This window comes from Solanum dulcamara, chromosome 2 (genome assembly GCF_947179165.1).
Source record: "Solanum dulcamara chromosome 2, daSolDulc1.2, whole genome shotgun sequence".
Taxonomy (NCBI): domain Eukaryota; kingdom Viridiplantae; phylum Streptophyta; class Magnoliopsida; order Solanales; family Solanaceae; genus Solanum; species Solanum dulcamara.
In genome coordinates, this window is record NC_077238.1 from 80,626,128 (window position 1) to 80,640,359 (window position 14,232).

Genomic DNA, 14,232 nt, shown 5'->3' on the forward strand with positions numbered 1-14,232 from the left:
TTTGTGTGGCCATTTTTGTTGAAATCTTGATTTACAATCGAAAAGAAATCATGTACGAATTTGATGAAAAGTTTTATTAAGGACAGATCATACACGAAGTATCCTAGAAGAGTTGCACAAGAAAGTGTAATGATGAAAGCTTTCAATTATTAAGATATAATAATGCCACTTAAAGCAAATAATGATACAATTCACCTTAATCATATTTAAAAACACCAAACACTACAATAAATATGTGTAAATGTTTAATATTTTTTAGAAGGCCAAATATTTTTCTTTCCTAGTCAGGCTTTCTAAAATAATAAAATAATAAAATAAAAAAACAATTTTTAATCTATTGATTATTTATACATTGAACATTTTTCTTAATCAACAACCACTTTCTTAGCACCAAATTAATCTCAGAAATATCAAAGAATTATCTTCATTATGAAGAAGAAATAATAGTTAACAAAGTGGTTTTATTAATAAACTTTTTAAGTAATTATGTAACAAGACAGTTAACCAGTAATCTGGTCACCAAATTATTCTCTCTTAACAACTTTTTTTCTAAACGTAGGAAACTATACATTATTTTTTCTGTAATCTATAAATAATGACATACAAAAAGATAGCCAGATAGATCCAAACTTTGTTTGAACTTTTGGTGTGGTGGCCCAATTAAAAGGTAAGTATGGGCCCTAGTAAAGGCCCAACATGATAGATTCACATAATTGAGCATCCAGATGCATTATCTTCACTAAAGTAGTCACATTTGTTCACATAACAGCCCTTTGGGAGTCCGTACGTTGCGGGCCCGGGACCGGGCCCGATCTCAGGCCCGGGCGCATATCCATATGAATGTGTGTCGTAACATGGGCCCGGTGGTGGTGGAGGTGGTTGTTCTCGTCTTCCGTACCAATCATCATAACACGGGCCCCCAGTATAGCCTTCGTAACATTGCCCACAACAATGCGTCCCCGGAGGGGGTTGGTGTGGATATCCTTGAATTGGCATCACGATCACTGGCTCTGGAGCTGGTGGAAATTGTGGTTGTGGTTGTGGTTGTCGGGGTGGAGCTACCGGTGTTGGTTTAGGTGCTTCTTTGGGCTTCTCAGGTTGCTTAGGCTTTTCAGGCTCTTTGGGCTTCTGAACCTCCTTAGGCTTCTCTGGTTCCTTGGGTTTCGCCGGTTGTTTGGGCTTTTCAGGTTCTTTAGGCTTTTCCACTACTTTGGGTTTTTCAGGTTCTTTAGGCATTTGCACCACAACCACCTTGGGCTTCTCAGGTTCTTTAGGCTTCTCCACCACTACTTTGGGTTTCTCAGGCTCTTTGGGTTTTTCGGCTACTTTGGGCTTTGGAGGCTCTTTGATCTCAATGCTCTTGATTACTCCCCCTCCTTTGCAACACAATTTGTCACGAATCTTTTCAGGATTGCAACAAAATACACTGATGGTGACAATATTGGCCTTCTCATCATACATTTGGTCTCGAATTTCTCTTGTCCAAAATATTTAACACCAAAATAATTATATATAAAAAAAGAAACTCATGTTTTATCCACACATATCTTGTTCTTATAATAATAATTATATGATCATTATTTAATGAAATATAAAATTAAAGAAAGTGACTTTTTTTCAAAAGAGACATTTAACTTGTGTGACAATTGTAAAAGGAAAATTTTGCTATAAATTAAGAGTTGCAAAAAAGAGACTCACGAGGGAATTTGCAGAGAATTTTTTTGACTTTCTTGTAGCAGCGTGAACATTGAAGATCAACCTTTAGCACCATTATGGTGATCTATTTATCAAAAAAAAAAAAAGTAAAATAGTATAGATTAATATATATTGGTCAAGTAAACATAATTTCACATATATTATAATAATTCAAAAACATCTGAAAGTGTATGTAACTCTTCAAAATTGCTACCGCATTCAGACACAGAGCTAAGATTTTTAATTTATGAGTTCTAAATCATATTTTTACTCCCACATACATAGGACTTAAGTCAAAATTTACTAAATTTTATTGAACGTATAATTACCCCTTTTAACTCCACCCTGATCACACTGGTGTCAAATTCTTTAAAATATACTCTCTTTTTTTTAGAAAATTCGACTTATACTTTTTGTTTTTTTTAAAGAATTCGAGTAACATGAGCTAAAAGTAACCTATTTTAATGTCTATAGAGGAAATTAGAGAGTAAAAATACATACCTTCTCAGACTTGTCACCACCCATAGTTAAGAATAATCTTGATACTTGAAAGTGATGGAGGATCAGAATTTAGAGAGAATTATTGAATTGATTCTCTTGGTTATATAGCTAATCAATGGTTTTGGGGAAACTTGGGAAGGGAAAAGAAAAGAAAAGAAAAAAAAGGTGTAGTTTTATATAGTATGAATATGAATGATGGAGAGATGACTTAAGATAGAAAAAGTTGTATAAAGTTGAAATTCATGAAATCATCAAGATTGGTAGCCTCTATTGGTGATGGGGTGGGGTAGGAGGAGGCGGCTATATAAATTTTGTTTTTTATGATTTTTTTTTATTAGCATTTTTAATTTTTTTTGATTATTGATAAATTTTAATTTTGATTCTTGTAATATCTGAATAAATATAGTTAATTTTTAATTAATTAAATTATGCGTTTTTCGTACTCTTATGTTGGAATATTTTATATTTGAACTATTTCAAAAAAATTATTACCAACAAATATTGAATAATAAAGCAAGTTTAACATAATATATTGAGTAATTAAGTGGTGATAAAATTAATAATTATAATAAATTTATAAACATTTATGTGCAAAAACTAAATTAAAATATGCCTTGCCAAATATTACCAAATAAGAATTTACTACTAATCTAAGGGTCAAAAGTGTTAAAACTATAATGTCAATATTCAGGTCATCTTGTACATGCTTTTACTATTACATCAGGTTTTTGAACTTTCTATTAGTATAAGTATCATATAACTTTGTATACTAAAATTTAATAAATGTTGAAAAGTCATTTAATAATTTTTTTCTTCTAATATTTAAACCTTGATTGGCAATATTAATTGCTAACTATATACTCCCCATGCATGTGATATGGCTTTGATAGTCACACATCTACATGCCTTTGTCTCTAAGCAAAGAAAAAAAGAGCTTTTTAAATAAATTGGAATAGTAATAGAACTAGTACTAGAAAGGTGGAGACTGGGGAAAATAAAGCTTTAGTTTGGTTAGTGTAAATGTGTAATAATGGAATATGCACCCCCACATGCTGCTATAACTAACCTTATTTTGTGGTTCTGGAGATTTGTGTAATATGGTCAATTGATCTCAAATGCCTTTCAATGCTTCAATTTGAATATTTCTTATCATACTAGATTTTTTTTCTTTAAAGTAAGAAAGACAGAGATGTGGATAATTATAGTTTTGCTCCTGTAGTTTCTGGTCATTTAGTTTTTATTACTATTTGTTGTTTCTTGTAATTCGATTATCATATTGTTTGGAATGCTTTGTTACATTTCACTTACGTTACTTCTCTTTTCGGGGATTTCTTTAGATTGTTTTTCTTTGAGTCGGGGACTATTGGAAATAATCTTCTTAACTTTAAGTTAGGAATACGATCTGCATACACATTCTATTCTCTTCAAATCTCACTTTGTGCAACTACACAGAGGGTATTGTAATTATTTTTAAATGGTTTTTACATATAAAAAGACACCCATACAGGTTGTATCAGTTACAAATTCGAATTAATTAAAGTAGGTATTAAACGTTAAATGAAAAATAAAAAAAGGTTGATATGATTAGGTATTTTAGAGGATTCTTTTACTACTATAGTTATAATAAGTAGTATTAAAAAATTTGGAATCTATTATAAAACATATGTGCTATGTTCAATGATACTAAACTTTTCAAATTCTTTATATTTTTCAAAAAAGAAACTTTTTTCTTCTTTTTCACTACTTATTTTTCTTATTTATTGTTCCAAGAATATAAACACTTTTCACTGGAGTTCGAAGCTTCTAAGCAACAAGTTAGATACCAGTGACACATAATTTGAAAATGATTTAAGTTATATATTGAGAATATAATTTTTAAGTATTAATAATGCAGTTTAATTTATGATATTGAATTTATTATTAATTTTTATTAAATTATAATTAATATTTATCATAAAGTATACTTATATTTCCTATGAGTGACTTGATTGTGTAGTAAATATTACTATTATTTACCTCGTTGATATTTGAAATTTCGTATTTTAAGAAAAATATTTTCTCATCTTTTATTTAAAGCTAATTAATTACATGTGTCCGTAACAAGTTATACTCAAACCCCAAAGGATTGTGAATGAATAAAAACCTTTTATCTTTAATTTAAGATCGATATGGTTCAAGTGGTCAAATATTAAGTATATAAAAAAAAATTCATAGAGAACATCCGCCCTTTTAATAAATTTTATGTAGTAAAATAAATTTAAATTAATCAAATTTCAATATATAGACGTCCAACGAAAACGAACACTGACAAATTATACTTGGGAGAATTTTTCTTTTGGAATGAGACTTCCCATATGCACTGTTCAAGCCTTTAAGTGATTTGGTACTATTCTGTTTATCTGTACCTTCCAAAAGTGACAAATGTGATAGTTAAATTCATCTAAATAACTTAAAATTTCATGATTAATTTTGAAAAAGAGGTAAAAGAATAAAATTAATTATACTTTAGTCCAAGCTATAAATGATGGTGAGAGAACAAAAGAGAATGAAAGTTCAAGTTAAGCACGCAAGAAAATTTTAAAAAAATTCTTTGAATAATTTTTTCTTTGTCGGTACATCTACGTAACACTATTCATGTTAATTTATGTTTCATTTTTCTTGCGACCTTCGTTTAAAGCAAATTATGTGGGATAAATTTATGCAAGGCGAAGCGAAATAAATTAAAAATTAAAAATTATATAATGTGACTCATGTGAGATAAGAGAGGATAGAGTAAATTAAAATCCTTATGAGTTTATGCGGATTTATCTTGTGACTGCTCCGCACCATTTAATTTACCTTCGAAAAATTATTTATAACTATATAAATAATTGTAATTTATTTTAAAGCATTTTAAAAAAAGTTCTTTTTTTATAATTATTTTTATTAATTAAATATCATCATATAAATTATAATAAAAATGAAATGTCTGGAATCAATTTAATGGAAGCTCTGAATAATTAATACTATTGGCCCGCTGGTCATTTTCACATCGTCATATAAGCTAAACAAACAGAAAAAAGTTGTTGGCTGAATACATTAATTAACGGCCTTCCAAATTTGTTAGCAAATTGTATTTATATATTTAAATTATAATTTATTAATTAAATAGAGTATTATTATTAGATATTTTTAATTTAATTTAATTTTTTATATATATTTGTATTTTTAAATGTCCATTCCGTAAATAAATTTATCACATCTTTTAGTTACACGAATTGGTCTCAATAAATTATAATGTTTCAGTTAAAGATGATAATTAAATATGATAATATATTTTAGATGATTAACTACTTATTTACATAATGATCACTTAAAATGATACGTAATTTATTTTTAAAAAAATTTAAATTAAAAATATCTAATAAATATGTTTTATTAGGCCAAAATTATTTGTACATTGTCTTTTGGGAAACGACAACTCAGCTTCTCCAAAGATGACACGACATAGTTTTCTGGCTGCATCATTCTTTTTTATTTGACTTTTTGACCTTTTGTTTAGATTTTACGTTAAATTCGAGAATATAATTGACACAAGAAAAAATAACTCTTTTATTCACTTGTTTGTATTTTTAACATGTCCTTCATAATTTGGTCAAATTCGTTTTTTATGAGTTAAACACGTAATAATATTTTCAACTGATTTTGTGATTTTAATTGAAATTATTACTTTCGACATTAATCAAGTATATATGTGATCTTTTGAAAGATGAATGTACATAATAAAACAATAAAATCGCGCTCATTCTAAATCTACTATAATAACACGCATTCTAATTTTATTGATTTAGATCTTGAATTCGTTTTTACTACCTTAACTCAAAAATATCTGTCAAGAATAATTTATATCCCAACCACCCTGAGTTTTTTCAAAGGATTAGCCCCAGATGGATTTTTCAGTCATCCAAAACAAGAATAAAAAAGAGCAGTCCGATGCACTAATGCTTTCACTATGTGCAAAATCCGGGGAGGGCCCGACTAAGAATAAATTGCACATATTTCATACTCTTTCTATTTTAAATTGTTTGTCCAATTTTAACTTGGTACAGAGTTTTAAAAGTAAAAAAGATTACGAATTTATGATCTTAAACTAAAGATATACATAATATACCAAAATGTCTTTTAATCTTATGCTCTTAAACATGTCTTGTGGAAAGTTGAAATTAAAGAATTTGCCAATAAAAATGAAAAAGACGTCTTTTTGAAAAAAAAAAAAACTAAAAAAAAATAGAACAAACAAATTGAAGCAAAGGGAATATGAGGAGGAGGAGGTAAGGGATGTTGTGTAAATAAGATAAACATTTCAGCTTGTAAATTATTCTTGATTGCTAATGCATAGTGCAACGAGCACCTCCGTTTTCAACATTTCTTTGAGTTGAGTTGAAGATCTATCAAAAACAGTTTTTCTACCTTCACAAGGTAGAGGTAAGGTCAATGTACACACCACCTCCCTAGACTCCGCTCGTGGGATTACACCGGATATGTTATTGTTGTAAATCATATAAAGCAATGTCAAAAAAGCAAGATCTTAGTTCATAAGAAGAAGAAAAAGAAGGAATTGGAATTTGATCAAATTGTATGTTAAACAAAAAATGGACAAATGAGAGAGATGGCAAAGTAAATGGAGTCACAAATCAAGCTTTGCTACTATATAAACTTCAAAACATTACCTCTATTGCCCTTCTTTCTTTTTTTTGGCCTTTTAGCTGCAGAAACCATGAACCAACATGCTTGACTTCTAATATTGTGCTACTAGTATTCGAGTTATTTAAGACTATCGAAAAGACTAAGTTTATCGAGCCTTCACCTCTGTATCGACTTGTAAAGAACCACGGTCACGTATTTGGACAGGAACCGGGTAGTTGAACCGAGTGCTACCACGGAAGGGGTACTCCTGTCTTTCTGCATGTAGAGATGGTTAAGTACCACGTGCTGAGGTCTTGAAAGTGGAGGTGGAATATCCATGTGAGATGAAGGAACGTTAAGCAAAGTCCTTTGTAGATGGGGTGGTACCACGGGTGGTTCCTTTGCGTAGTCCTCCGATACGAGATGCAAGTTGTTGTAGCTGGAATCAGGAGACTGAGGAGGTTCGAAACCAGAAATGCTTTCAATGTCTTCTGGAACGTAATCCTGCACATTACATCAGCAAGGACAAACTTTGTCAAGATATAGCACGTCAACGCAAAGGAGAAAACATTGACGTGACCAGTGTTATGCCCATCTGGAAAATCTAGCTTTCGTCAGTGTGAGATTAGTCATAAAGGCAGCTAAGCAAGTTGAGTAAGACTGTTATGATTCATTCGAGCAAGGTTTAGCTAACACTAATCAGAGAACAACCTGTGTCATCAAACAAAGTCGAGTTAATCATGCTTGCACTTTTTCGTTTTGATATGGTAAACCCTGTCCCTCAGAACCCTTCCTATCCAGGAGCCGCTGGTGGAACTCTCTCACTTCGCTCCCTTTGACTCGAATCCAACCAAAGGTTGGTTGAACCACGCGACAAAAGTGTAATAGTCTAGTGAAACGATTGTCCCTGAAGAGAGGTCTGGACAGTGGCGGAGCCAGAAATTTTACCAAAGGGTGTGACAATATATATATAAAAAAAGGTAGACACATGTAGAGAATAAGGGGAGTCAACCTAATTATATATACATAAAACTAGAATTTTGACCGAACTAAACAGTGTAATTTTCCAGCTGACACCCCTTAGCATAAGGAGGCTCCGCCGCAGGGTATAGAGTGCTGGTGTTTACAATATGAAAAAGAATTGGAACGGATCATGCTTCTCTTGCTGCATATTTAACCGTTCCTCCACAAGTGTTGTTAGTTTTCATCGAAGTGCTTGAATGCCGTTTAATCTAACATGAATATCTACTTTAGAAACAAATCAAGTTATGGACATAAAAATGAAAAAAAGAGTCACATGATTACAGAAACTAAAGGACTCGTAAACAGCCAAGACCTCTCTTTGCAAAGGGGGATGATGGGGTTACGTTGTATAAGTAAGGTTTACAAGCCTATAATTAAATAGCAGCAAATCAATATGTGAAAAATGTTTTAGACCTATGAAAAATAAATAAACATACTAAATATACCCTGCTTGTGGCCTAAGTGATCCAAGATTTGGTGGATGAGAATGAAAAAATAAAAAAAAAAGAATAGCTTTGTGGCCATTTGCTTGCAGGCAACCCGTGTGACGAGCCATGATGTCAATACTGAACGGAGAAGAAACAGAGAAAAAAGAAGTGTCTAAAGTGGGAAATTATCAGTAACACCTATACGCCCGTGAAAATAACCCCTGAGGTTGGGCTGCATAAGGCACTAAAGAACAGATTTCCCCAAAGAAAAGTTCATCTCTTCACTTTGAACCTAAAAGAAACGGGTATCAACACTGTACAGCTTTCCCCATTCAAACGACTTACCCCCGGACAGACAAATGAGAAGGTATTCTAGTTTTACACAAAAAACATAAAATATCACAATAAAGAGTTTAAGACCGCTTACACATAATCTATGCAAAAGCACAAAATAATAAAAAATAACAGAAATTAAGATAGACGTTATGGGAGAAAAATTGAAGATGTTAAAAAGTCTACACAGGATACAGTGACTCGATGAGAAAGAGAGATCATTGGGGAACACCCACAATGTTAGCCATACCATACGGACATTAAAGACTAGAGCTTTTCTTTAAAGGTAAATGAGTTAAACACATCATTTAAGCAACACAATGATGCATATATGATAGCCTCCACCAGGATCAATTATGCCCGGTGATGTTGTACATGTTCCCTCCAGGGCTATAAATTATTGATATTTTTACTTAACCATGATTTTTTAAAAATGTAATGGATGCTATTCAAATAAACTCTTCATGAACTTCCCCATGATTCTTATTTGGAAAAACAGACATTAACTTCATGAACTCTCACCATATTTTCTATCACACAGACATGAACAAACTAGACAACTGAGTGACAGCTAAGGTTGAGTCTAAGATAAAGCAGAACTCAGCAGAGATTAGACAGACAGACACGTAAAATCTTTTTCCATATCATTTCTGAAAGCCAAATCCTTAGACAGCCCAAGAACACAGGCATAAGCACAATCCATGAGGAGATTTTGATCTATGAAGAAGAGACAAACGGAATTTCAAAAACCTCTCAATTCCAATTATCTAAAACTATATGTATAAGAAGGAGCCATGAAGAAACAACTCCTTCAGAAATGTCTCGATCTCATCATGTTTTTGAAGTCATCTTTCATATTTGAGATGTGAGTTCAATAGGCAGACACTACTTATTACATGTAGACTAGCTCTCTAAAGTGTCGCAAATTACCTGATTAAGAACATAGATCTAACAGAAACTTGTATTCATGAAGAAGCATGAAGCTTCCGATCATGCAATCACATAAAAATAATTACTCCTCCCATGTCTTCATAGACAACAAACTGTTTGACTTGGTGCAGTTAATTTGACTAACATACTATATCTAGTAACGTGATTCAGGAAAAGCATCTTCAGATCGATCTAAAGGGAATTCAATCATTCCGTATTGGATCTGTGTTCCATCGAAGAAACCGTACAACACAAAACTAGACTTAGAATTGAATGGATTACCGATAATGCAGTAACAGACATGACAAATGTACCTTCATGTCTAAAAGGTTGTAAGTATTCCCTGCTTCATCCTGAACACATGGCAAGTCGGGGGAACACCTCCATTGTCCGTCCACTATAAACCTATATTGGTAGACCCCTGAGGGAAGCACCTTCAAAATGGTGAAATCCTTCCCTGATTTTTGCAGAGGCATCCTGGAAAAAGAGTTTGAAATTTCAACATTAACTTGCAACCTTGACGACTAAGAAGAGAGATCATGGATGAGAAAATTGTCTTTTTTGCTGTAGAACGTGGATGAGAAAAGTGAACTTATAACCTTGACTTCCAATTATCCCATGATCCCTCCACAGCGACTTCTTTGCCATCAAGAGTCCAAGATATAAGTGTTGGAACTCCTTGCTCGTCACAAGGTTCTTCATGACCTGAGGTGGTTTGCGACCATGAAATGCTTGGGCCGTGCCCCTCATCAGGTCTCTGTAGAGGAACCACTGGCATCTGGGGCAAACATTTGAAAACCAAATGATGTCGATCATACAAATTATCTCTTATCAGATAAATCAACATGATAGGCATTAATTCCATGATAGTTGGTAACAGAAAGCTACATTAGCCAAATATCAAAAAGTGGAAAACATAATTTAGGAATTGCTTCAGGGAGCTCTTCTAAATCTCAAAGCTTTTATTTTTTCTGCTTAATGTCAATGTTTACATCGGCTGCTTGTAGTTTTATAAATCAGATAATCCTCAAGGAGAAAAGCTCTAAATTAATTATAAAAATCTCTTTAATCAACTCTCTTCAAACTTTTAGGTATACATGAGGTTCCTCTTTAAGAAAGTCCCCAAGAGGGTGTAGTTGATCCATGATTTATGTTTCATCTTTCATTTCCTTTTCGTTTATTTCAGGAAATCTATCGATCAATTCCAATAGTTACTGAATGTAATTTTCACTTTTCACCAAAAGAAAATAGACCAATTTAAAGTGATGACCTTTATTATGAGCTAACCATCAATTCACAGTTTGAATATGAACCACAAAATAATTCCAGTCTAAACCAACTAACTTCATGAAAAGATTAAAGCTTCAACCTACACAAGCAGCAACAGCAACAACAACAACAGTGAAGTCACAGCCAGAAACTACTTAGGTTCAGTTATATAAGTCCTCACACTCATCTCGTTTTGTTTCGACCCATATCTCTAATACCCAAAAATATTGAAAAATAAATAAAAGGAAGGAAAATAGAAATACTACCCCATTCAACCCTCGTTTGTGAGAAAGAATGCAAAGGCTAACAACTGACCTCACATCCAAACATCAAAGGTGAACGGGAAGTCTTCACATTTCAAAAGCAATTCAGATTGGAGAAGATAGTTTTCATCAAAAAAATACCAGCGATTTAAAGTAATGACCTTCATTCAGATCTATAACCATCAATTGCATAGTAGCAACATTCATGTGTGAAATGCTAGAAAGTTCCAGTTTAAATCAACTTAAGAAAAAGATACAATTTTACGCTCACACAGCCTTAACATTTCAAAAACAACTCAGTTATCAGAATTCAGAACTAGAAGTTTTTGCCAAAAAGTACAGCAATTTTAAGAAATGACCTTTACTTGGATCCAAGCATCTATTGCATAGTACATCATTCATGTATGTACCACAAAATAGCTCCAGTCTAAGTCATACTTGATTCCACAAACTTCAAGCAGTTAGATAGACAAAAGATTAAAACTTTACACCTAAAAAAGCACAACAACCACTATGCCGCGATCCCAAACAAGTTTCACCCAATTAACAGGAAAAAAAAATTGAACTTTACACAACTACATAAGCAACGACAACTAATATGCCTCAACTCCTAACTAGTTGAGGTCGGCTATATGAATCCTCCATATTCATTCGCTTCATTTGAACCCACTTCACTATAAGGCACAAGCAGTTAGATAGACAACAATTGAAATTTTACACCTAAACAAGCATAACAACAACTACATCGCGATCACGAACCAGTTTGAACCAATTGAACAGAAAAAAGATCACTTTATACCTACATAATGAGCATCTAATATGCTTCAAATCCTAACTAGTTGAGGTCTGCTACATGAATCGCTTCATTTGAACACACGTCATTCCAAGCAATTAGATAGACAAATATTAAAACTTAACACCTAAACAACAATCCTAAACCAGTTTCAGACAATTAACATTATAAAGATCACTTTACACCTACATAAGCATCAGCAACTAATATGCCTCAAATCCTAACTAGTTGAGGTCAGCTACATGAATCCTCAATATTCATTTGCTTCATTTGAACCCACTTCATTCCAAGCAATTAGATAGACAAAGATTCTAACAACAACAACTACTCCGCAATCTCAAACTAGTTTCTAACAATTTAATAGATAAAGATTTGAACTTTACACCTACATAGGCAGCAACAACAAATATGCCTCAAATCCTAACTAGTTGAGGTCAGCTACATGAATCCTCAATATTCATTCTCTTAATTTAAATCCACTTCATTCCAAGCAATAAGATAGACAAAGATTAAAACATTACACCTAAAACAAGCACAGCAACAACAACTACACCGCGATCCCAAACTTGTTTCAACCAATTAAACATAAAACGGTTTGAACTTTACACCTACACAAACAACAACAACAAATATGCCTCAAATCCTAATTAGTTGAGGTCTGCTACATGAATCCTCAATATTCATCCGCTTCATTTGAACCCACTTCATACCAAGCAATTTAGATAGTCAAAGAGCAAAATATTACACCAAAAAAAGCACAACAACAACAACTACGCCACGATCCCAAACTAGTTTCAACCAATAAAACAGAAAAAGATTTGAACTTTATACCTACATAAGCAACAAACAAATATGCCTCAAATCCAGCTACATGAGCCACTTCATATCAATACAAAAAAATAAAATCAAGAACAATAAGATAAAACAAAAAAGAAATAAAACAACCCATCCACCCCACATTTCCAATAAAGGCTAAAAAGATAAACAAACTAACCTCAGGTCGAAACATCAAAGGTGAACGAGATGCCCTAGGGCTGGACGGTGGAGATTGACCCATAAACTCTCCATCAACCTGATGAACGGCCATGGTATCTTGGACCCCACCAGAATCAACCCCAGATGAGATATTTCCCTCATTTTCTTCTCTTCCATTAACATTCCCCATTTTCTTGAAACTTTAACACCACCCACAAAAAAAACCACTTCGAATCTACAAGAAGAAGAAAAAAAAGATTCTTTTTTTTGTGTAGTTCTTATAAATACATTTCACCCACCACCACTATATATGATTATTAAGGACAAGAAAAGTGATTAGATTAGAAATTTTATGGGATTTATTTGGCTTTGTATTGTGCTTTTCTCTATGATTATTATGGGATTAAAGATTAGATAATTAAGTTTTTGCAAGATGAGTGAAGTGAGCAACGCACAGAATAGCCGGTAAAAGAAAGGCAGAGATGAAAGCAAATATTTGTGTACGAATTTGGAACTAATTTAATTGCTTGTGTTTATGCATAATAATTCCAACTATAATTATTAATTAAAAACTTACTTTGCATAATAATTCCAATGATAATAATATCATTTTTTGCGAGTTTTTGCGAGTTTCATATTAGAACTATTATATGTTTGTGTTTTTTAATAGAAATCATCACTAACTATTTATTAAAATACAACTCAAAATTGATCAGATCAAGTGTTTGAATACAATTGTCGAAAGAAGCATGATAAATTAGTTTGTCCAAAAAAATTATTCCGCATAGCAGTTGACTCATTAATTTCGAGGCATATTTTGATAATAGTTATTAATAATACAAATAAGCAACTCAAATACATGATAGTTCAAGTAAGAAACATATAAAAAGGGGATACTTCAGTATTTTTTTCTTTTTACCACTTTCTTTTTTAAAAAAAAAATAATCCAATTAATTCCTTTGATTATTCGTATAGAGTTTCGTTTGACACCACTTTTAAAAAAAAAAAAGAGAAAGGCTCAAATATGCCATTGAATTTAAAGAAAAAAATATTTTTAGTTTATAAATAATGGCATGGATGAGCTTTTTCTCAAACGGAAATGGAATAAATTAGTCAAACTTTTAACGGATTACATAAATGAGCCTTTTCTCAAAGTTCGATGACATATTTGAGTTTTTTCTCTTAAATAAAAAAAGAGAGTGTACACCATACACCATCAAATACTAGTGAGGTGTGTTTTGATAAATAGTTGATGATGATTTAGATAAAAAAAAAACGCAATTACTTAATAGTTCAGATAAGAAACTTATAAAAAATGTGATTCTTCAAATGTATTTTTGACCACTATCTCATAAAA

General features: G+C 32.1%; 2 protein-coding genes across 2 annotated transcripts; both read right to left on the reverse strand.

Moving 5' to 3' along the window:
* Window positions 1–441: 441 nt before the first annotated feature.
* Window positions 442–2,369, reverse strand: LOC129880994 (pollen-specific leucine-rich repeat extensin-like protein 1). The gene is made up of 3 exons (XM_055955286.1): window positions 2,197–2,369; window positions 1,699–1,780; window positions 442–1,475 (listed from the first exon to the last, which is right to left on the reverse strand). Exons 1-3 carry the CDS (start codon window positions 2,218–2,220, stop codon window positions 706–708), a joined length of 876 nt encoding a protein of 291 aa, XP_055811261.1. The 5' UTR covers window positions 2,221–2,369; the 3' UTR covers window positions 442–705.
* A 4,409-nt stretch (window positions 2,370–6,778) lies between these two features.
* Window positions 6,779–13,365, reverse strand: LOC129880995 (SNF1-related protein kinase regulatory subunit beta-2-like). The gene is made up of 4 exons (XM_055955287.1): window positions 12,895–13,365; window positions 10,175–10,353; window positions 9,890–10,052; window positions 6,779–7,365 (listed from the first exon to the last, which is right to left on the reverse strand). The coding sequence occupies exons 1-4, from the start codon at window positions 13,063–13,065 to the stop codon at window positions 7,039–7,041; spliced, it is 840 nt and encodes a 279-aa protein (XP_055811262.1). The 5' UTR covers window positions 13,066–13,365; the 3' UTR covers window positions 6,779–7,038.
* Between the last annotated feature and the right edge of the window lie 867 nt (window positions 13,366–14,232).